The sequence below is a fragment of the Aspergillus pseudodeflectus genome, assembly GCF_044049435.1.
Source record: "Aspergillus pseudodeflectus strain CBS 756.74 chromosome Unknown BJX68scaffold_10, whole genome shotgun sequence".
Taxonomy (NCBI): domain Eukaryota; kingdom Fungi; phylum Ascomycota; class Eurotiomycetes; order Eurotiales; family Aspergillaceae; genus Aspergillus; species Aspergillus pseudodeflectus.
In genome coordinates, this window is record NW_027263786.1 from 325,526 (window position 1) to 346,400 (window position 20,875).

The window sequence follows — 20,875 nt, forward strand, 5'->3', positions numbered from 1 at the left end:
CCAGGCATCACCAGACGAGACGGTAACAATACAGCCGGACGCCCAGCATCTGCTCGAACTATCCCTTCTTTCCCTCTCGTACTGATACAGTCCGATACCGCCGTACTAAACTGCCCTCCGCAGTCATGGGATGCCTGTGAAATGATGTCACAATCACAAGTCCGAGTCATTCGATTTCTCCAAGAGGTCATAGACTGATGAATAGTACCCGTGATGGAATGACATGAGCATGAGCTAGCCTTTGTTCCATATGTTGAAGGTATTCCGGGCCAAGTCTCGATTTGAAGCCTGCCTGAGGCAGCAGCTGGGAGCCTCCAGGGCTAACTGTTTTTGGGCAGTGCAAAGTTCATTAGATAAGCGCAGCTGAGCCAATCATGGATTACTACGCTAGACTAAAACCAGCAAAACAAAAACAACAACACAGGGGGAGGTTGGTTCTGTGGGGCATTGCATCGCTGGTGATGAGGCCAATGTACTGTTGCTTGAGTGTGTACCTCTTCTAAGAGCGAGAACTCAACCAAGCAGCTTGAGTAGGATCATCGCGTTGTTGATTAGTTGTGTTAAGGTTAGTTGGTAAACCGCCGGGAATGCGGCATTGCAACGAGCTGGAATGCCTCATGGACCTCAAGACTCATCAGATCGATAAGATACGGGAATTTGATCCAGCTGGACAGAAATGTCTCTAAAAGCGAACCGATTCAGCGGTGCTCCATCTCTCGAGGACAAAGGGCTTGGAGGGGAACAATGTTGACTGTTTATATTTGTTGCTGTCGACCACCTGCAGCTCTCCGAGTCGGAAAAAAAGAAAACATGGCAGAAAATTAGGGAACTTTCTGCCTTTGCATCCTTTTACGAAAGGATTTGAGGCCTTCTGTTGGCTGCTGTTGGCGAGTTAGCGCTGATCCTGGGAGACGCAAGCAGCGCATCGTCTGGTCTCGCAGCTCGGGTTGCCGCTTGCCCACTCCCTTTGCCTTCCTCGCGCCATCCCACTTCCTCCGTCTTCTTGTTTGCTTCGTCCGGCTCTCTCCCCTTCCTCACCTCACCCACATCGACCATTTCCCCTTCATTTTTACGGCTATTACTATCATACTGTTATCGGTGTCGCTCACACCGCTGCTTCTCTCCGCGCTGACCTGTCAGACAAGCGCTGAGACACGACTCAGCGCCCACCCTATGCCGCGGCGATCATGATCTATCCCCTATCCGTTACGCTTCAGATCCTGTCTATCTCGAAATAGTCGTGGGCGAAGTCAGCCAGAGGTTGGAATAACCAAACCGCATCGCAACAAGAAGGCGGATAAAGTGGTTACTACTAGAATTTTGGTTGGCCTCATACACCACTTGTTAAACCATGGACGAGGGTCCCCCGCCTCCTCCACCTCCTCATGGCGAGAAGCCAAACACCACACATGGCGAATACCGCAAGTCGTCAGACCTACCACAAGGGAACTACGATATTTTCGTGATCCCGCCGCATTCGTCTGGAGCTGGATTTCTATATCTTCCGTCGCTACAATGTCAGCGGAATAGCTTTCTAGCTGGGTCTGCGTGCACACTCGTGGCAGTCTACCTGTGGATGACTTTGTCCCCCATCATAAGGCTGTGGTATGCGACAACAATAACCAATGGTGGGGGAACAGGAATCGCAATGCTCGCCGTCGGTATTGTGGGGGTTGCGGGATGGGCCTTTGGAAATTATCAGGCAGGTAGTGGTGGAGCATCACAAGGGCGTGGTGGTGGACCTGGTTTTGGACCCAACTGGTTTGGGTCTGGCGGTTCAGGCTCGGCCGGTGCAAATGGTCCAGGTGGTGCCGGCGCGAATCATTCGAGAGGAGGGAGTTACGGGAGTCACGCCGGAGGGCCTCATCAACAGGGCAACTACGGCGGAAACTTCGCTGGTGGGCCCCCACCAGGAAACCAGTATTCAGGAAACCAATATAGGACTAACAATGACCCGCCCCCGCAGACAACTCCTGGTCCTAATCCGACTCCAGGCCCTGACCCGGGTCCATTCCCTGGTCCACCCCCCGGCCCGAACCCCGGTGCTGGCCCCAGCGCCAAACCGGCAAGTTCTGGCCCTCAAAGCGACAGTAAGCCACAGACCGCGGAAGATTGGGAGAAAGCCCGTGAGGAAACAAGGCGGAAGGAGGAGCTGAGGCGGAAGATGGAGGAGTTCAAACGGAAACGAGAAGCGGAAGCCAGAGAAAAAGAAAGACAGCGGGAGGCAGAAGCCAGAGAAAGGGAAAGGCAGCGGGAGGCAGAAGCTCGAGAAAGAGAAAGAGAGCGCGAACGGGAGAAGATGGAAAAAGAGTTGCGTGAACGCAGGGAACAACTCGAGAGGGAAATGGCGGCTGCGAGAGAAGCAGCCGCTAGGGAAGCGCGCTTGCAGGCCGAAAAGGAGGCGGCAGAACATCGCGCGCGATTAGAGCGCGAAGCAGCGGAGGCTAAAGCTAGGGCTGAGCGATTAGCGGAGCTCGCTCGAAAGAGAGAGGCAGAGGCTCGAGCGCGCGCTGAGCGAGAGGCGGCGGAGGCCCGAGCCAAGGCCGAGAAAGAAGCAGCGGAAGCAAAAGCCAAGGCAGAGAAAGAGGCTGCAGAGAAGGAAGCAGCTGCAAAGGCCGCTGCAAAGAAGGAAGCCGATGCTAAGTTCGCGGCATTGAAGGAGGCGGCCGCGAAGAAGTATGCAGAGAAAAAGGCACGAGATGCAGAGCAAGCAGCAGCAGCAAAAGAGGCGGCCGCAAAGGAGGCTGCAGCAACAGCCTCGAAGGTATCAAGTGCATCGGCACCACCCCCTCGGACACCATCACCGAAAAAACCAGCGGCGCCACCGTCAAAGGCCAGCGCACCGACGGTGGAGGACGATGCATACTCGTTTCGGCCCTACGACCGCCCCAGGCGACCATACGGAGGAGCTTCTCAAGCCTCGGTATACTCCGAATCCTCATACGCACCATCACAGTCAACAGCACGGACAACACCGCCGCCGTCTCATCGTGGGGCTTATGAAACCAAGGATCCTGACAAGATCGTCATCAAGGGAGTCTACCAATTCAACAACGCCTTCCTTCGTACACCAGTGGCCCAGCTGGTGTCAGGTCAGGGCATGGTAACAGACGGTCTGGTGCTCCGCATTACAACTGAAGGCCTCTTTATCGATGATGACGTCCGCGGGGTTCCCCAGCGGGAATGGGATGTCAAGGCTTGGACCATGAAACTAGTCGAGGTCTGGTGCCATCGAGTTGGCCCGCCAAAGCCAAACGCTCCAAAGGCCAACCAAGCATTCTTTCGACGGAGCAACGAGAACCCAACCCCAGAAGAGTCAGATGCATATCTTGCGAACTTCCTCAAGGTCTGCAAGAACACCTGCCGCCTCGCCTCCCCAGCCTTCCTCAGCCGAAGCAGCACCGACAGTAAGGACACCCGACCACATGACGGCCTCCACGTCCTCCGCGCTACCATCCGCGACCAAGAGGGTCGCCGGTACGTCTTTGTGGTCCAAGAAACAGAGGGCTGGAAGGTCGCACTGGGTCTCCAGCGTCTGCGAAAGGGTTCGCAAGTGCGAGCCCTGGGTGTCTGCGGTATGGCCCTCGCAGAAACACGAACAATACTTTCGGGTCTTGGATATTGATTGATTTATTTACATTTGATGCTTCCCTCATATCATTTTTCTATTAGCTATCATATGAGATGTTTATGTTGACGACCTTACCCATCATTCCCATTCCCATTGTTTTTGGCTTCTGGTGCATTTTCTTTGGATATGATGAGCATGTATATATCCCCTCCTGTATCTATCTATCCTATCTATAATTGAATATATCCCCTCGTGCGTTGTCATTGTCGGAAGCTGAGTAATAATATATATAGAATCGGGAATTGACTGGTCTCGAAGTAATGGCCAACACAATATAATGACCTTATCTCACCCTCACTATATAACTATTAAGTCCTTATAGCAAAGCCAAACCAGCCGAAATACCGATGATAGTACTTGTCCATTCACTCGACCAGATGACATGTGCAGTAGGTAGGTAATTAATTGATCAATCATCATGATATTCATCCCAACCTATGATGTTCTGTATAGCGTACTAATGTAGTAGGACGTACTATGACAGCGAGGAGCAAAACGCAAAAAGACCAAGTAAAAAAAAACCCAGGTATATAGCAAACGCCGAACAAAAAAGTGATTCTTCCCCGAACAAAACGAAGCCGAGTGTCTTCTTTCCTCTTGCCGTCCTCCATTCCAATCAATTAATCAGGGTGACCGAAAAAAAAAATGGAACGGAAAGAGGTAGAGAAATAGGAGAAGATAAGAAAAAAATGAAATAAGACAGATCAGATGAAATGAAATGAAATGAAACAACGAAAAAAAGGTCTATCTGGATCATGCAGGCGATGGCAACCAAGCAGGCCAAAGAGCAAAGTTAGCGCTGGGGATAAAGCATGTCATAGCATGGCATAGCATAGCATAATAGAGACAGAGGATGATGATGATGATGAGAACCTCCGTATGAGTACGGAGGCCGTGTAAGGTACGTGAACAACATGACTGAACATGAATAAGAGGGCGACACCGTGCAATGCAAACCGAAAAGCAGATGCTGTATGGGACATGATGATGTAGGAGGGAGGATTTGAGTAAATCAGTAGGTAGGCGGAGATGGTTGAGAATGTATGGTATGCATGCGTGCTTTTCTTTTCGACTTTTGGGATTGAGACATGGTGACCCTTTTGGTTCGTTTTCGTTTTCCGTTTTCTCGGTTTTCGTCGCATCGTTGCGTTGCGAGATACATAGCATGGTACGTACGTCGTGGGCGTACGCAGTTGTGTGGCTCGGTGGAACCTCGATGACCAATGTGGCGACTGGCGAGAGGGTAACGGCGCGCTTAGAACGGGAATCCGCCAGGGAACCCGCGGGACTGACCACCTCCGCCGAAGGGGTTGCCGCCGCCGGCGTGGGCGAAGCCGCCACCGCCGCCGTTCATCATGTTGAAGAGAACACTCGGGTCGATGTTGATGTGCGTGCCGCCCATTCCACCCATACCTCCCATTCCTCCCATACCGCCCATGCCTCCCATGCCGCCAAAGCCGCCGCGGGAGAACATGTCGGCTGGGTCGATGAGGTCGTCGCCGTTATCGTAGGAAGCGCGTTTCCTGTGGTCGATTGTTAGTTTCATGTGTACAATGGTCGACGAAGATATGAAAGGGGGACATACTGAGGATCAATCAGAGTCTCGTAGGCTTCACCAATTTCCTTAAACTTCTCATCGCCTGCTGCGCCGTCGCGGTTCTTGTCGGGGTGGTACTGGATAGCCAGCTTGCGGTAGGCCTTCTTGAGCTCTGTCTCCGTGGCGTCCTTGCTGACGCCTAGGATCTTGTAATAGTCTTTGCGCTGCGCCTTCTTGAGCTCAAACTCTGCGCGGCGAATGTCCTCCGCGATACCCTTCTCAGCGGGGTTCGCCTCAGCAACAGCCTTGTAGTCCTGCACGGCCTCTTCCCAGTTACCGGCGCCACCGTGGGCCTTGGCGCGCATCTTCTGGGCCTTGGAGTATGTAGGGTCAAGCCGGAGGGCTTCCGTGCAGTCGTTGATGGCATCGTCGTACTCCTTTAGGTTGATGTAGGCCTGAGCACGGTTCTGCAGAATCTTGGCGTTCATGTCCTTGTTGGCGGGGTCCACGCTGAGGGCTTCGGTGTACAGCTCAATCGCCTTGCGGTAGTCCTTGGCCTTGAAGGCGGTGTTGCCCTCTTCCTTTGTCCGGACGAGCTTCTGAACCATTCGCAGAAGTTTGATAGCCGACTTCATATCGGGATCCAGCCCGAGGCAGAGCTTGAGAGACTTGAGCGCCTGGTCCGTCTCACCGAGGCCGTAGTAGGCCCGTGCGCGGATGAGAAGCGCATCGGGATCCTGGTTGTTTTCTCGGAGCAAGTTGATGGCAATATCCTGGGCCTTGCCGAAAGAGTTACCCGTGGCCATCTTCAACTGCGCCTCGGCCGCCATCAGCGTCCACGCACGGGGCTCCTTCACGCCGGGCCCAAGATACTGTCGCGCCTGTTCGATGCAGAACACCACCATGGACACGCCGCGGTCTTCTGCCAGAGTCTCCTTTGCCTGGTTGAGGAAGCGCAGCATCTTTTCCGGGTTCTGTCGGTCTGCCGCGGATGCGGGTGGTTGGATGCGGTCAAGGACTTCGAGGGCTTCGGCGGGGCGACCCAGCCCCGTCAGGATGCGGGCCAGCCTGTGCAGAATCTTGGGATTGCCGGGATCCAGCTCGTTTGCGCGTTCTGCGTCCTCAAGGGCATCGTAGTATCGGTGGGCGGCCAGGTTCGCCGCAGCGCGGTTTGATCGGTAGATTGATGAGTTGGGGTTTAGATCGATGGCTTTCTCTACGTCAATCACAGATTCAAAAAAAAGAAAAGGAATCAAACAGAAAGCAAACCTTTGGTGAACTCCTCAATAGCGCGGTTGTAGTTTCCGTCCTTGAATAGCTTGTTTCCGGCCAGCTTGAAATTGTCGGCTTCATCCGAGGTACCATTGGACCGATGAGGTGGCGGGGTCGGACTCTTCTGGTGAGGCTGTTCGGGGGCGGCCTGGGCCGGAGAGGAAGGAGTGTCGAGGTCCATGGACCTGCGGGGGTCAGCAGCAGCGGCGGCGGCCATGGCTGACAGGCGACGGAGCTCGTCGGGCGGGAGATTGAGCGGGTGCGAGTTGGGATCGTGAGAGCGGCGATGCGGGTAGCGGGGACGGGATGAAGGCGAGTTGGTGGAGGGGTTGGAGGAGGAGCGAGAGTGGGATTTGGAGGGGGAGGAAGAAGAAGAGGAGGGCTTCTTGTGCGAAGAAGACTTTGTAGGAGATTTCGGGGATTGAGGCGACGCAGACTGAGATTTGGAGCGAGAGAAGAAGAAATGGGCCATTTTCAATCGGGGGGAGCTCAGCCGCTGATTGGCGGGGCCGATCGAAGAAGAACGAAGGCGGTGGAATTATTTTTTTATTCGTTCCAAAGAGTTCAAGGACCAAAGGGCAAACGGTTCAACAAGGAAGCAGAAACATCACAAAGAGAGGGAAAGGAAAGAAAACAAAGACTCGAGTCGAGTCTTCTTCAACAATACCGCTGAGCTGTCAAAAGAATCTCATCGAACTCCGATAGTCGCCCCGGCCGGCGTTGAGAGGACGAGAATTCGAGAGGCTGGCGCTTAGCGTGTGCTCTTCCTGCTCACCAGCAGGCCTCGTCTGCCTCGTCTGCCGCTCCTATAGGTAAATCCTACGCGTGCCTATCATCCTGGGCACCTGCAGATATGTGATCTCCCGACGAATCGTCGTCTTGCCTCATCGGCTGTCTTGAATTTGTGGGCATATCCGAGTCCAAGTCGGCGCTGAAGAGTCTCTGCCCCCACGCTCTGGGAGTTCAGATTGGCAGCACCCCAGCAGTTCGTGTGTGGAGATATTTTTTTTTCAGTGTCAATGCGTCCCGTCATGACTCTTTCTGACATCAGGGTCCAACGGGGAGGCCAATTTCCTGCTTATGCTAGCTTGTATCGGACGCCGTGTTGGGCACTCAAACAATGTATCACAACACCGGCTGGCTTACTCTGGACCCAGTCGGAACTAACCCAACCTTACAGGACATACAGGCAAGCAATCATGACTCACTTCCTAGACAATTAGAATGCTTTAAGATTCATTGAGGTATCTTGAGCTAAATAATGCACCGGAGTAATAAGGTCTGCCGAACGCTAATCAGTCAGTCTGATATATATACAAAAACGAATATAGTAGATGCCCCAGGCATCCAATGAACCTGCCATCAATACCCAACGCCTTAGATGCGAGCGAATGTATTATTCCCATCGTCAATTATAGCAATTCAAGCAGCATTTTTCGCCACTTGCCTCGTGGTGCGAGTCTCAGTATAGCTCGAGTAGGCTATACTCTCAAATTGCACCTCGGAACCCACCATTATGTAACCCTCCTCCCAACCGCTGACCACCTCGACTCCCGGATTTGTTGTACTTCCTCACGCGGCACCCTGCGCACAGCCGGCAGAATCGGTCCTAGCGGCCGATCAAAGATATGCTGCTCATACGGCGGCGGCAGATCTTCGGGATCGTTGATATCACCCCAGAACTCCGTTATCGACGTTGAAGAACTCAGTTCCATTGACCGTGAATGCGACAATGTACTCGGCACGCCTGTTCTAGTCGCAAAACTTGGATTCGGAACTGGGGCTAATGAGGGATGGGAGCGGTAATGCGGGTGAAGGTGGTGAGGTGGCGTTAATGTTGAAGGAGGTGTTGTGCGTGTTGTAAGGATCCAGATCTGCTCGCTTTCAACCCAGACGAGTTGGTGGGGGGTGGATAGGCTGCTTGAATGGGGCCGAGTGATGGATCGCGTTGGTTGTGGTGAGGATATGGCTGTTGAAAGACCGGCGCTGGTGTTGGTGTGTGTATTCAGATTGCTCGCCGTTGATGGTCTATATGAAGCTGCATGACTAGACGGTTCAGCCGGATGTGATCTCGGCGCGGTTGTTATATGGTTGCTGGCGCTGCTAGAGTCCGGATGCATACTTTGCCAGAAGCCATTGGACGAAATGTTTGGGTACTTGCTGCGGGGAGGGATTGCGCTCGTGGAGGCGGGCCGAGGCGGAAGATCCCAACTGTTCGAGTCTAGCGGGCTCACTGGGCTTGTGACATCCTCAAGGCGAATGTGAGGGACGCTGTGTGTGCTTAAGGCTGGACTGGAGAACCTGCTATCGAGCATTGGCGGGCCTTCGAGGGAGGAGAGATCCATCTGGACGGTGATTGCGAGCATCAACTGTAGTACCAGGCAGTGGAGAGAAGAGCCAAGAGGAACGACTGTAGCAGCAAGGGTTTCTCCAGCGATATATAGAGGAGGGGACCGAGGAGTGGCGCGAGTACGAGGTGAACCGACAATCGACGATACCCAGTACCAAAAATAAGGTGCGAATACGATCGAAAGTGGATCGCCACACGAGATAAGTCGATCACTCGTGGGAAGGTTCAAGGGAGAGTGTACAGTGGATAGCAAAGACGGGGAAGAGCGATGGCATGGCATGGCCATGCCAGGGGTTTCAGGTAATATTTATCAATGGTTCAATAGCAAAATGGGCTGCCCGAGGCGGTGCTTTGCATCCTTTGACCCTGACGACAAAGGGAGCAACTTCTCCATAAAGGACCCGTCACGCAACAGGGCTAACCAATACTGCGCCGACTTATGGAGTACCTGTTAGGGGAAGTGCACCGATCGAATGCCAAATCGTCGTATGAATGTACCTATGGGGTTTTTGGAGTCTGGCGACGTTGATACATAAGCCGGGTCTCAGCGAAACGGGTCAAGAATGGAGAGGTTAAGGGAAAAGGCAAAGTGAAATGGTGATTTTGCCCCGCCGAAGCAAGACCAAATGACTAGAGCCAACACTTGGCCCCAAATCCTTTCAGGCCCATAAGAAAGGTTGCCTGAAGGAGATGAGCATGGGAGACTTCCACATGGCAGTGTGATTGATGTGGAAGATAGTTATTCTTTCATCTTTGTTCTCCCCATGTCACGCGTAAGAGCGGAAGAAGAACACGAGGAACAGCTTCGGCTATCTCGCAAGACCCAATGGCGGAGTCGCAAGCAGCATGGTCGAGAGTCTGCAGCGGGAGAACCCAAGCGCTGGGGGCGAAATGGGTTCCTGACTTGGCAATTGGGGCCAATCCATTGTTTGCGCGGTTGGGAATCGGACGAGGTTGATGTTGTTGGAAACAAAGAGGAGTCGCAAAAGCGCAGCAAACACTGCCACGCCTTGGCTCTATATTTGTTTAGCGCAACCGCGCCATCGCCCTGTTTCGGGTTATCTGTTCATAATGGTGAGATACAAAATGGACTCAAAGTTCTTATGACACCTGTCTTGTTCTATTCCGGACTTTGTTATTGTCGTTGTTGTGCTCCCCGTGTCAGGATAAAAATATCTAGGTCGGAGTTACGAGCTTCCCGATGCAGTAGTCAATTGCGAGCCCAGGGACCATACATACCATATATTCAGCCCTAAACCCTGCATGATGTAATAATAGAACATGGAGAACAGTTACAGAACGCCGTATCCTCGCTCACTCATCTGCTCAGCAATTGATGATCGGCCTTCGAAGACGAATACGCTCAGGTTACCCCAGCAAGCAAATGACGGGAACGCTAAAAGAAATCACAGGATGCACCCCAGGTATGTCACTATGTATGTGGACGGGAAGGATGGCTTTCCTGTCGTACCATTCCAGACAGAGCCTACTTGAGTGTTCAGATACAGTTTGCAAAAATTGATCTTCAGTTTCAGTGATTAAGATTAGATACTAGTAGATATTACTTCGAAGAAATTGACCAGGATGTGAAGGGCGTTCATGGTTTACATTAAATCGTATCCAGCCACCAAGACTGAGCTTCACAAGAACTCCGAAGCAATAAGCCGGCAAGCCAAAAACATGTATCAAGAAAGCGAGAAAATGAAGGATCAATAATATATGACTGAAGAATCAGAATCGGATTACTTCTCTCCCCGAACCACAACTAAACTCTGAACTGCAACACCCATGAATCCCCCCGTTTCATCATCATATACCCACGGTAGACAATCCGTCCATCGCGAACGCTGAGAATCACGAGTGATCCAGGGCTATACTATTGACATGAAGTGAAAAAAATCTATGCCAGGAAGATAGCAGCGACGGCGGCGGCGCCAGCGAAGCCAAAGGAGTTGGTGATAGCGTTGGCGGCACCGGTGAAAGCGGGAGGAGAAGGAGAAGGACTGGTACTGTTAGAACTCGAACTGAAGCTTGCATCTGATATTGACAACTTACGTAGCGCTGCCGGTAGGAGCAACGGAGGTAGGGACCACCGGGATGACGGGCTTGGAGGTGGCAGGAGCGGTGGGGGTAATGGTGATGGTAGAGTAGGTGACGGTGGGGATGCAGGTGGTCACAGGGATGACGGAGATGCTCTCGGAGGGGACCTCAGGCTCAGGGGCGGGGACCTCAGGAACGCTGGGGGTCTCGACCGGGGGGGCCGGAGCGCTGGTGGGAATGACGGGGCTGCTCTCGGTAGGGATAGCAGTGGGCGCGGTGGTGCTGCTGCCGGGGCAGTCAGTCACGGTGGGAGCGCAGGAGGTGATGGTGACCTCCTCGGTCTGGTAGATGGTCTCGATGTCACCACCAGGGAGAGCAACGGCAAGGCCGGCGAAGAGAGCAACAGCAGCAGCGGAGAAACGCATTTTGATTGATGTGTTGGTGCGAAGAAAAAACCGTCAAGGTAGTTTGTTGTGGAGGGTGGAACACGTAAAGTGTTGTTGTAAAGAGTGTGGTTAGTTGGTAAAAGACTGGACGACCGAAGTCAAGTTGTGTGAATGCTTCAAGCAGGAACGAAGTCTGGGCTTAGAGAAGAAGAAAACAGAGGGAGAGGACGGGGGCGACTGGGGCCTTTGTATCGTGTGGGAGATTAGTTGGGAGATCGCTTCAGGGACGCAATCGGGAAAGGAGACAAGCGAGTGGGGGGGAGGGGGCGTCGCAGCGGTGTATTCAGCATGGAAGTTGCGCGCTGCTCAACCCCTGAATAAACCCAAATAACGGTGCAATCGTCTCGTGCGCTCAATGCCGCTCACTGTGGTTGGTGGAGCTGGGATTGTCGCGGCACAACTACTGGACTGCTAGCGACTAGTCCAGCTATTAGCTGGCCACTCCAACGATTGTTTTTCTGTTTCCTGTTCCTCCGAACCAGAGTCTGGATGTTGATCTTTGGCCAAATAGATTGGCCTTGCGCTCTGACTGGCTGTTTGGAGCGGGTATTGGCACCGCGTCTTCTCGCCTGAGCGGCTTGACTTCTTCCTCGCTGATCGGACTGCGCCGGCCTCGACGAGCCTGCGCAGGACAGGGCGGCAAGAAACGCCTCTCAGCAGTGGACTCGACGCAATGACACAATGTCACAGTGCCAGCCGATATTGTGAGTGGCTCTGGTATCCTCCGATCCTGATCCTCTTATTTTCAGGGGAAAACAAACGTTGTGCATGGAAGTCTTGGCGCCTGTTTCATCCTGCTGTTTGGGCAAATCAGCGGCATCTCAGTGGAGACTGCAGCTCCGTTCCTGACGCCATTCATCGGCCTGTCTCCACTGGTAGCCCACTCTTGGTTTTGCCATCCTCCCGGTTGACCAACCATGCTGTGACAGACACCAGCGGTCCACTTTACCCCTGGCTTGCTCGCCTGCCATTTTTATCATGGATAAACTGGGGCGCTAAACACAACAATTGTAAGGTGTGAATCCAAGTCAGCTTGAGCGCAAACGCGGTTATTATAAAAAAAATAGACCGAGAAGAAACCGGAAACAGCGCCGACAAACCGTCATTTCCACACGGGGGAGGGATTATATGGGGCGGGGGATAATGCGGACTGAGCCCGCTTTTATCCCGATTCCATCCAACCCCTCGTTTCTTCCCATGGAACTCCAAGTTGAAGGCTGAAGTCACAAGTCATGCCTTAAGTGAGGACTTCGAAACAGTCAGCCTTGAGCTCCTGCAGAGGTATATGCGCGGCGGAAACGCGGCCCTCGGCTCGGAAGGAAATTCGCTCAAATCTGAGGCAGAAGGAGCGGTAGGGAGATGGACGCCATCAGAGTTTCATGCATATTAGTACGCCGGCTGCCATGATAGAATCACAGCCTTGGCGATTGGCCAGACAGGTCTTGATGCGCCATCCTTCCGTATAGATTGCTTAATTAAAGCTTAGTGGGAAACCTGGGCCTTCTCTTCGTTTCCCGTTTTGCAACGCCCGAGACAAAGATAAGAAAGTCGGCAACACCCGCCTTTCTTTTGCTCCAGAATTATTCAGAATTCCTGGCTCGCAGCTGAGCGCGTTGTGAGTGTGAGATTTGAAGCAGGTGGTATACATCGGTGTAATCTAGCGGCCGACCGGCCATGGCGTTTGCCTCGGAGACGCTCCAAACAGGATCGGCTATTCTCGCTGAGAGCGCCATGGAACCAAGAGAGTTGTCCACGTTCAGTTTGGCTTTTTCCGTCCTCAATTAATGCTGAGCGATCACTCTTGGCGGAAGTATTTCCCCGATGAGCGGCTACCGACCACGGTTCTAGACGGGGTTCTACTCCAGAGTCAGGGGCAATGAACTGTCGATGAACTGTTTCCAAATGATCGTTAAATCGTTCTCACGCCGCGCCAGTTCGTTGTTAACTCGAAGCGGTAGCCGACTAGAGCAACATGTGGCGGTGATTTGGGCGAAGGAAAGATAAGCAAGGTCCACCGATTCTCAGGGGAAGGGTTCGGTTTTTGGTCTAAGAGTTCTGCAATATGGTACCAACTCCCGATCCCACGGCGGGTTAAGACCCAAGTCCACTTCCTTCTCAAGAAGGAACTTGGAGGTCCGGATAGTGGTGGACAGTGGACACCAGTTCTCGAGGTCCGTTATTCTTAGAAACCGGCAACTCATCGTCGACAATTAATGTCGTCGTCGAGTCCAGACTTTGAACTTGAGGACTGACGATGTGTCGCTCAATCAGGGGAAGGAGATCTCTGATGAGGGCGCTCGGTAAAGGAGAAGGGCTGGCCGAGACCATCACCTCTGCAGTTTTCTCTGACCAGCGCTCTCTCCTGAGCCCGAAACCTTCATCCTCCAACTGCAAGTTGAATCATATTTCCCATCGCATGTCGCTGTCTTGGATCTATTCTGGGCGCCGAGTCTGGCATCAAGGAACAGGCGAAATGATCGGAGAGTGTGGGGATCGCACAAGATGATCGGCCACCGCCGCGCGTCTATGCCCACTCTTCGCCTTCTCGATAGATAGTCAGCAGAGCGATGGATTGTATACAAGAAAGGAGTTGCCGTCTCACCGACAACAAAGCATCGGAGTTTTTATCTGAGCAAATCGATTCGAATTCACCTTAAACGGAAGGCATCTGAAGCTGCAGTGGGAGTCGCAAGGAACGACACCGCGGCCACGCGACTCAAGAAGGACGAGCAGTTTGGATCAGGAACCGATGGATTCGGATGAAATCAGATTGTCAGAGGTCACTCTGGATTGTTCCATTTCTCGAACAGAATCACATCATCGTTGCGATTGATCTTGTTCGCGATGTGGTCAGTACGGAGTACTAGTGATCGCGAGCATCCGCTAGCGACCCTCGGCAGGAATCGATGCTGCGTCAGCTGGAGTCCCGGATTGCAGGTGCTTGGCCTGGCAAGGCTGACTCCGGGTCTGCCATGTCATGCTCAGCGCGGTCCAAGCGCTTGTTCAACTTCTGTTTCACTGTTTGTGGCATACTTTGTCTCTTAACACGCGCTTCGCTATCGCTGCACTCTGGTACCTGAGTATAGCTCTTCTGTACAACCCCGTAGACCACAGCAGACCGTCTTTGATAATTATAGAAAGTGGTGCTCGAGAATGAGGCGCAGGCGAGTGGGGGTGGATGTCAAGCCACACTTGCGAGACTTCCCAAGTGAAACTCGCTCAGCTTGGGCTTGGTGTCTCAGAATGAAGGCTTGAATATGGAGACAGCCCAGAGTGATTCTGCTCGAGATGAAATCATCGAAAGAGTTTGATGGATGCCTAGCGATGCCTTAGCGAGCCGGGTGCTGGCCTCAAAGAGTCAAGAGCTCCAACATTCCAGCACTCTGCAATCCACAAGTTAAGCGCCGACTGTCTGGTAACCGTTGAACCTCATTTGTAGTCCAGCTTGGTCTTCTTGCATGAGACTAGCCAACGACGAAATAAGCCCATTCCAGAAGGTTTGCAGGGCATCGCCGGCTTAACCGCCTGACTGAACGGCCCCCGACGCTGGTTCTCGCCTCATCTCTGGCTTTCCCTCTCGCTCTCTCTCTTTCCTCTCTCCTCAGCTCTTGCTCCTTCCTTTCGTCTACATCGCCCTTCGGTCGTTTATTCATCGATCGCTTCGACGTTTATTCGTCGTTGCCGTCGCCATCGCCAATTTTACAGGTCACTCGCTACCCTGGGGATTGCTCTTCGTTACGCTTCTTGATCCCTCTTTCACTGGCCACGCTTGTCGTTTCTTCTTTTGATTCCCCTCTTCGCCCCCTCACCTTATCTTCGCTGTCCTTCAATTCCGTTTCCGTGCACACCAGACCTTCCTTCTGCCTCTCTCCGCCCTTGGTCGACCCCTCCCTGCCACCTGCAGCAGACGCCGCCTGCCTCGCCCCACGTCTGTCTTTGTTCCGATTACCGCCCCCAACGCTCCTCTCCTCTACCCTCTTCTCTCGATCGAATCGAAGACAACCGTCATTGTGGCTACAATCACGGATCCAAACGAGTTGTTTTTGCCCGGTGACAGGCAGGACAATCTCGCAATGTCTTCCTCGCCCGTTCCCCTCCTCAAGGCCCCGGTGCCAGGCAATCGCGGCAATTCGAATAGTCCCCGAGCGCCCAAACTGACCTTGGGGATTCCTCCGTCTGCGACAAGTCGCCCCGTCACCAGTAACGGCGTTTCCATCGCTTCAGACGCACCTCAACCCCAGCTTCAGCCTCAGCCCCAACCCCAGCGACTTGCCCATCGTCCACCTCCTCCCCAGCTGCGACTCGCAACACCAAAGGGTAGCACCCAAGACGTTCCGCAGATCAACACGCGGCCTGCCCCGCCACCTTTAGCGACAACCGTATTGAACGACGCAAATGGACACTCGCGATCGGGGAGTTTCACCCACCTGGATGGGAAGGGCAGTGGCCCGGCGTCCGCCTCGTCATCAAACTATTCAACCCTTTCGTTCGCCATGGGGCTCCGACAACCTCATGGGGGTACGCCAGATCCGTCATCAGCAATCAGCTCTGTATATTCGGACCGCGAGGGTGGTGCGCAGATGGAACGAGATAATAGTGTCAATGGTCTAATTCCTGACTTGGACAAGCTCAGCTTGGAAAAAGGTCGACCACTGGATGTGGAGGACTTGGACGACCAAGGCTGGCTGGCTGCTAGTGAGCAGAAGAAAATCGTCGAGTTGGGGAGCCTAGGCGAAGGTGCCGGAGGCGCAGTTACGCGCTGCAAGCTTAAGGATGGCAAGACTGTATTTGCATTGAAGGTGAGATTTACAAGATACACTATTGCTTCTCGAGCTAACGAGATGCTGTCTAGATCATTACCACCGATCCCAACCCCGACGTCAAGAAGCAGATTATTCGCGAACTCAATTTCAATAAGGATTGCGCATCGGAACACATTTGCCGCTACTACGGTGCATTCATGGATAAGTCGACTGGAACAATATCAATTGCGATGGAATTTTGCGAAGGAGGCAGTTTGGACAGTATATACAAAGAAGTCAAGAAGCTCGGCGGACGGACAGGGGAGAAGGTGCTTGGAAAAGTCGCAGAAGGCGTCTTGAACGGACTGACTTATCTTCATGGAAGAAAGATTATTCATCGAGGTACGCTCTTATGAGAGGGGGTTTTTTTTACACTATGCTGACTGGTGTATAGATATCAAACCGTCGAACATCCTTCTTTGCCGCAACGGACAGGTGAAACTATGCGACTTTGGAGTCAGTGGAGAATTCGGCACGAAGGGCGACGCGAATACGTTCATCGGCACTTCGTATTACATGGCCCCCGAACGAATCACAGGACAATCATATACCATTACCTCCGATGTCTGGTCACTCGGTGTAACGCTACTGGAAGTTGCGCAACACCGCTTCCCCTTCCCCGCAGACGGAACCGAGATGCAACCTCGTGCTGGGCTTATCGACTTGCTAACGTACATTGTGCGGCAGCCAATTCCCAAGCTCAAGGACGAACCAGATAGTGGCATCCGATGGTCCAACAACTTCAAATACTTTATTGAATGCTGGTATGTTATGCCCTTGAAAATGTTGTCTCGGATAATGCTGACCAGAACAGCCTCGAGAAAGAACCCCCACGAAGAGCGACTCCATGGCGGATGCTGGATCATCCGTGGATGCTGGACATGAAGAACAAAAAAGTGAACATGGCGAACTTCGTGAAGCAGGTCTGGGACTGGAGCGATTAGACGACCGCCGCCTGACCAATTCTACCTCTATAATCTATCTACCCATATAACGGTCTTTTGACGCAACGGTCTTTGACGCTTACAAGTGGCTGGCCCTTGATTGACCCGGATGTCAAAAAAGCATACGATTTTGTCTGAGATTACGACGCTCCTTTTTGTTGTACCTACCAACCCATCGCCCGCATGCCTTGATCTTCTTTCTCGGATCTTACGGAGTCGGAACCCATCATTTGCAGCATGACCATACCATTACTGCGTGTCTTGTCTTTCCTTGATATCATCATCGCATCAGCGTTCCATTGTGTCCGACTCCATTCATCTCGGTTTTTCACTTCCTTTTTCAGCCTTTGTTCACTGCCAGCAACTGCCACCGTTTGCAGACTGGTTGCTTTGTCAGATCTATCAGTGCTTGATTGACCTCCGCCATGCTCGACTACTCCATCGAGAAGATTGGTTTTCCATCTATGTTTTCTTTTTTGTTGTGTCTATGATGACTATATTGTTGTGCCTGCGCAAATATATACATCTGCATATAGGCCTGTTGATTAAATTGTTTTACCCTCGCAGAGAGGGTGGATGAGAGAAGAGACCTATGGACTGACTATACAAATCAGTATCTACCTTTTCCTTGTCTTTTTTCACGTTGTACTTTTCTATCAGAGCCTCAGCAAGATATCCTGGCCAGATACCGAGCTAATCAATACATGAAAACTGGTTCTCAATTGAAGCGCATATATTATGTATGTATGCATCTCGACTACCATGCAGCTCGAACAAAACCTGAGTCAATTCTATCTCATGATTTCATAACCTCATGTCTTCGCCAGCGTGGCCGCCATGCAGAAGCCGGACCAAGCACCAACACTCTGAAAATACCTAAGTACGGTTCCTTACAGCTGCCTATTTATTATTCATATTAACCGGCTGCGCCCCGAGCACCCACCCAATCCCACTCGCCAACCCACCCGTAACCATATTACTAACGACATCGCGCTTGCGCACACGCTCGCCCTCCTGTCCACTAGGATTCTCACCATCCCCATCCCAGCTCCCACCCTCGCTGTCTAGTCTCGAGATCGACGATGAAAGTGACGACGCGGAGGGTATAGGCAGAGCCTTGCTAAGCGGGAAAGACGAGTTGACGTTCTTGTGTAGTGCCCGTGCAGCGCCGCGCGCAACCTCGAATAGACCCATGGGTGCCTCCTCGGAGTCGAGCCGGTTATGCTGCGCGGCACGGGCGGCGCGGCGAGCATGGTGCTGGCGCGTTTCGTGGGCGTCTGCTTCCGTATCGAATTGGGACGTGTTGAAGCCGCCGGGAAGGATGCGGGATGTTGCTGCGTTGTCGCCCTTTGTATCCCAGAGGTCTTCTTCTTCGTTCTCGCGCGTGCGGAGGAGCGAGAGTTCCTCGTCTGCGCGGCGCCAGGCGCCGAGGATTTCGGGGAGCGGGTCGGGTGTTGGAGCGAGGATTAGGGAGAGGGAGAGGAGTTCCATGCGCTGGGTCAGGTTTGTGATTTGGGAGGAGAGGGTTGGTGGGGTTGAGGGGGCGGTTGGGGGGCGGTAGCGGCCGGCGTTGTAGACGGCGCGCCAGGTGATGTCGTCTTTTAGGGAGGACGGGGCTGGGGCAGAGGTAGTTTGTGGCGTGAGGCGGGTGAGGATGTAGGAGTAGGCGGTGCCGAAGTCGTTGGAGGACAGGGCGGAGGAGATGGCAAGGGACATGATACGGCGCTCGGCGGTGATGAGGGCTTCATCCTGGGTGAGAACGGGAGCCCGCGTGTAATGTGAATGTGAGGTGTTCTCGTCGACTGGGCGCGGGGTGAACCCGGCTAGTACGAGGTTCCGCCCGATGCTGAGGAGGTCGTCGAGCTTGGTGTAGCTCTTGGAGTTTTGATCGAGAACCTTTTCGATGAGGGAGAGGGGATCGGGATGCACGCGGAGACTGACGGGTTGAAATGGAACGCCGTGCTGGAGGGTTAGGGAGTAGAAGGATAGGGCGTGTGTTGCGGAGATGAGGGCCTGGGCCTGTTTGAAGGAGATCGACTCGGGGAAATGTGGTTCGAAGGCTTGTAGGCTATACTTCGTTAGTGGTGGGTGATCTTGATATTGCCCTCATTGACTTACATTTCGTGTGCCCGTTGCATCTTGCCTCGTGTCCTGTTGCCGTTGCTCGCATTGTCGTAGGCTTCGAATACGGATTCCTTGACTGCATTCTCTACTTGAGCTGGGTCTAGTGCAGAGGCTGACTTGACGTAAATTTCGATAGCAAGGTCATACTCTGGAGACCGTTAGAGCAGTCAGAATCTGGGGAACGGCGAGTCTCACCTCTGACTTGGAGTAGAACTTTCAGGATCTCCGCCTCAAGAACATCTTGCGGAGCCCGCCAAAAGAGGCCGTGAAAGTCTGGATTGCGTTGCGACCGGTCCGTCTCTGATCTCCAGTCCCGCAGCCATAGAAGCTGCTGACGAATAGCTCTCCAATCTCGGCCGGACTTTGCCTGCTGGCCGATAGATGCCATCATACTCCGCAGCTCAAACAACTGCATGTCCTCATTGCTATGTAGGCAGATGTTGGTTGCCGTTCTGCATGGGATGGAATGTCCGAGCTCTTCGAGCGTCCGCAGAGATAGAAGCAAGCCGCTGAGGAACGAAACAGACGAGGGTGAAGGATATGTTAATGGATTTGTGGGCAGCAGTAGGGCGTTTTGGAAGAGAGTTGCTCTTGAAGCCGATCGGATTTGGCTCGCATCAAAATCCACGGAAGGGAAAGATGAATTACGGGAAGTATATAAAGCCTCCTCGAGCCCCAAAAGGCTGCTGACTCGGTCGAGAATGCGGATGGAACTATCCAGGGAAACCTCTGGACTTTGGTAGATCACAGCGAGCCCTGTTTGGCCAAAGCGGTTGCGGAGTTCCTGTAATCGATCGGCGAATGGCCGCTCATGCTCGTCGACATAGCCTCCGAGGTCTACATCTTCAGGACCATCCCAGTTCACGAATGCGCCTACCACTGCGTCTGGGTCCACCAAGCTTCGGGACAACAACCACTCATTGACGTATTCCCAACCGGAGTTTTCATCGCTTTGTACATTTCCCTGGAGAGGAATCGAGTTCCGGCGTGCTGCCTCGCTGAATCTCTGTCTTTTGGGCCGGTTGCTGCCGTACATCCAAGGGCCAACAAGTCCACGTAGGTTCTTGATCAAGTCCGTGTCATTCTTCGGCGTTCCAGAAATCGAGAGAAGGATATTCGTAGCGGTCTGACTGTCCAAAGATTCCAGCGTCTCCACGGAACACGATTTATCTTGACTGGGGTAGTATTCGTAGTTGAATCGGAGGAGCGGCAAGAGACATGAGACGAGCCATGTTCGCAGGGTCGAAGATCGCTGGTAGAACGGGAGGAGTAGATCGAGGATGAGCGGTTGAAGAGAGGTTTCGGAATCAATTCGGTGGGCACGATGGATTATAAACTGCGTGAGTAGGTCTGTCGGATCCTGACTGTCCTCGTCTTCAGGATGCCTCAGTGGTAACAGTCGGATCTTGCGTACACGTTTCCTTGCCGCATCCTCGGAGAGGTCCTTGACCGGAGAGATGTCGACTTCTTGACTTTCGGAGACCGGTAAACCGTCGACCAGGCTCTGGACCACTGATACATAGTCTTCAGGCCCAGTACTTTCAGGAAGAAAAGTTAGAATAATGCGCAGCAGCCGTTCTGTCGTCAGGGTGGCGGAAGATCGAGCTTGTAATTGCGGGAGAGGAGACGCATCTCCCCTGGCGCAGAAATAGATCGCTAGGAGAATGGCGTGTGCCCCAGAGAGCCGTGCAGGATCAGCCATTGCATCGCAGTTGAAAGCCCGACGATG

At 53.1% G+C, this 20,875-nt stretch overlaps 6 protein-coding genes across 6 annotated transcripts; 2 read left to right on the top strand and 4 right to left on the bottom strand.

Moving 5' to 3' along the window:
- Positions 1–1,203: 1,203 nt before the first annotated feature.
- On the top strand, positions 1,204–3,845 carry BJX68DRAFT_23247 (uncharacterized protein). The gene has a single exon (XM_071039484.1). The coding sequence runs from the start codon at positions 1,352–1,354 to the stop codon at positions 3,623–3,625; it is 2,274 nt and encodes a 757-aa protein (XP_070901784.1). The 5' UTR covers positions 1,204–1,351; the 3' UTR covers positions 3,626–3,845.
- Positions 3,846–4,564: 719 nt separating this feature from the next.
- Positions 4,565–7,092, bottom strand: BJX68DRAFT_23245 (DnaJ and TPR domain protein). The gene is made up of 3 exons (XM_071039479.1): positions 6,438–7,092; positions 5,217–6,378; positions 4,565–5,154 (listed from the first exon to the last, which is right to left on the bottom strand). Exons 1-3 carry the CDS (start codon positions 6,910–6,912, stop codon positions 4,887–4,889), a joined length of 1,905 nt encoding a protein of 634 aa, XP_070901785.1. The 5' UTR covers positions 6,913–7,092; the 3' UTR covers positions 4,565–4,886.
- A 585-nt stretch (positions 7,093–7,677) lies between these two features.
- BJX68DRAFT_231627 (uncharacterized protein) lies at positions 7,678–9,755 on the bottom strand. The gene has a single exon (XM_071039362.1). The coding sequence runs from the start codon at positions 9,074–9,076 to the stop codon at positions 7,955–7,957; it is 1,122 nt and encodes a 373-aa protein (XP_070901786.1). The 5' UTR covers positions 9,077–9,755; the 3' UTR covers positions 7,678–7,954.
- A 935-nt stretch (positions 9,756–10,690) lies between these two features.
- BJX68DRAFT_264278 (GPI anchored serine-rich protein) lies at positions 10,691–11,255 on the bottom strand (the record flags this gene model as incomplete). The annotated part of the gene is made up of 2 exons (XM_071044927.1): positions 10,691–10,793; positions 10,846–11,255. 2 exons carry the CDS (start codon positions 11,253–11,255, stop codon positions 10,691–10,693), a joined length of 513 nt encoding a protein of 170 aa, XP_070901787.1.
- Positions 11,256–15,139: 3,884 nt separating this feature from the next.
- On the top strand, positions 15,140–17,755 carry BJX68DRAFT_23321 (dual-specificity mitogen-activated protein kinase kinase). The gene is made up of 4 exons (XM_071039601.1): positions 15,140–16,075; positions 16,129–16,420; positions 16,473–16,842; positions 16,893–17,755. The coding sequence occupies exons 1-4, from the start codon at positions 15,350–15,352 to the stop codon at positions 17,020–17,022; spliced, it is 1,518 nt and encodes a 505-aa protein (XP_070901788.1). The 5' UTR covers positions 15,140–15,349; the 3' UTR covers positions 17,023–17,755.
- A 1-nt stretch (position 17,756) lies between these two features.
- BJX68DRAFT_23262 (secretory pathway Sec39 family protein) lies at positions 17,757–20,874 on the bottom strand. Its single transcript, XM_071039513.1, has 3 exons — positions 19,342–20,874; positions 19,141–19,294; positions 17,757–19,090 (listed from the first exon to the last, which is right to left on the bottom strand). The coding sequence occupies exons 1-3, from the start codon at positions 20,846–20,848 to the stop codon at positions 17,923–17,925; spliced, it is 2,829 nt and encodes a 942-aa protein (XP_070901789.1). The 5' UTR covers positions 20,849–20,874; the 3' UTR covers positions 17,757–17,922.
- Between the last annotated feature and the right edge of the window lies 1 nt (position 20,875).

Excerpts from the sequence above, each read along its gene's own strand:
- BJX68DRAFT_23247 (XM_071039484.1), top strand. The coding sequence starts at position 1,352 with ATGGACGAGGGTCCCCCGCCTCCTCCACCTCCTCATGGCGAGAAGCCA.
- BJX68DRAFT_23245 (XM_071039479.1), bottom strand. The coding sequence starts at position 6,912 with ATGGCCCATTTCTTCTTCTCTCGCTCCAAATCTCAGTCTGCGTCGCCT. Across the intron at positions 6,379-6,437 it reads TATTGAGGAGTTCACCAAAG|CCATCGATCTAAACCCCAAC; the intron begins GTTTGCTTTCTG and ends ACGTAGAGAAAG. Across the intron at positions 5,155-5,216 it reads GAGACTCTGATTGATCCTCA|GAAACGCGCTTCCTACGATA; the intron begins GTATGTCCCCCT and ends AATCGACCACAG.
- BJX68DRAFT_231627 (XM_071039362.1), bottom strand. The coding sequence starts at position 9,076 with ATGGCCATGCCATGCCATCGCTCTTCCCCGTCTTTGCTATCCACTGTA.
- BJX68DRAFT_23321 (XM_071039601.1), top strand. The coding sequence starts at position 15,350 with ATGTCTTCCTCGCCCGTTCCCCTCCTCAAGGCCCCGGTGCCAGGCAAT. Across the intron at positions 16,076-16,128 it reads AGACTGTATTTGCATTGAAG|ATCATTACCACCGATCCCAA; the intron begins GTGAGATTTACA and ends GATGCTGTCTAG. Across the intron at positions 16,843-16,892 it reads AAATACTTTATTGAATGCTG|CCTCGAGAAAGAACCCCCAC; the intron begins GTATGTTATGCC and ends TGACCAGAACAG.
- BJX68DRAFT_23262 (XM_071039513.1), bottom strand. The coding sequence starts at position 20,848 with ATGGCTGATCCTGCACGGCTCTCTGGGGCACACGCCATTCTCCTAGCG. Across the intron at positions 19,295-19,341 it reads AGTTCTACTCCAAGTCAGAG|AGTATGACCTTGCTATCGAA; the intron begins GTGAGACTCGCC and ends AACGGTCTCCAG. Across the intron at positions 19,091-19,140 it reads ATGCAACGGGCACACGAAAT|CCTACAAGCCTTCGAACCAC; the intron begins GTAAGTCAATGA and ends AACGAAGTATAG.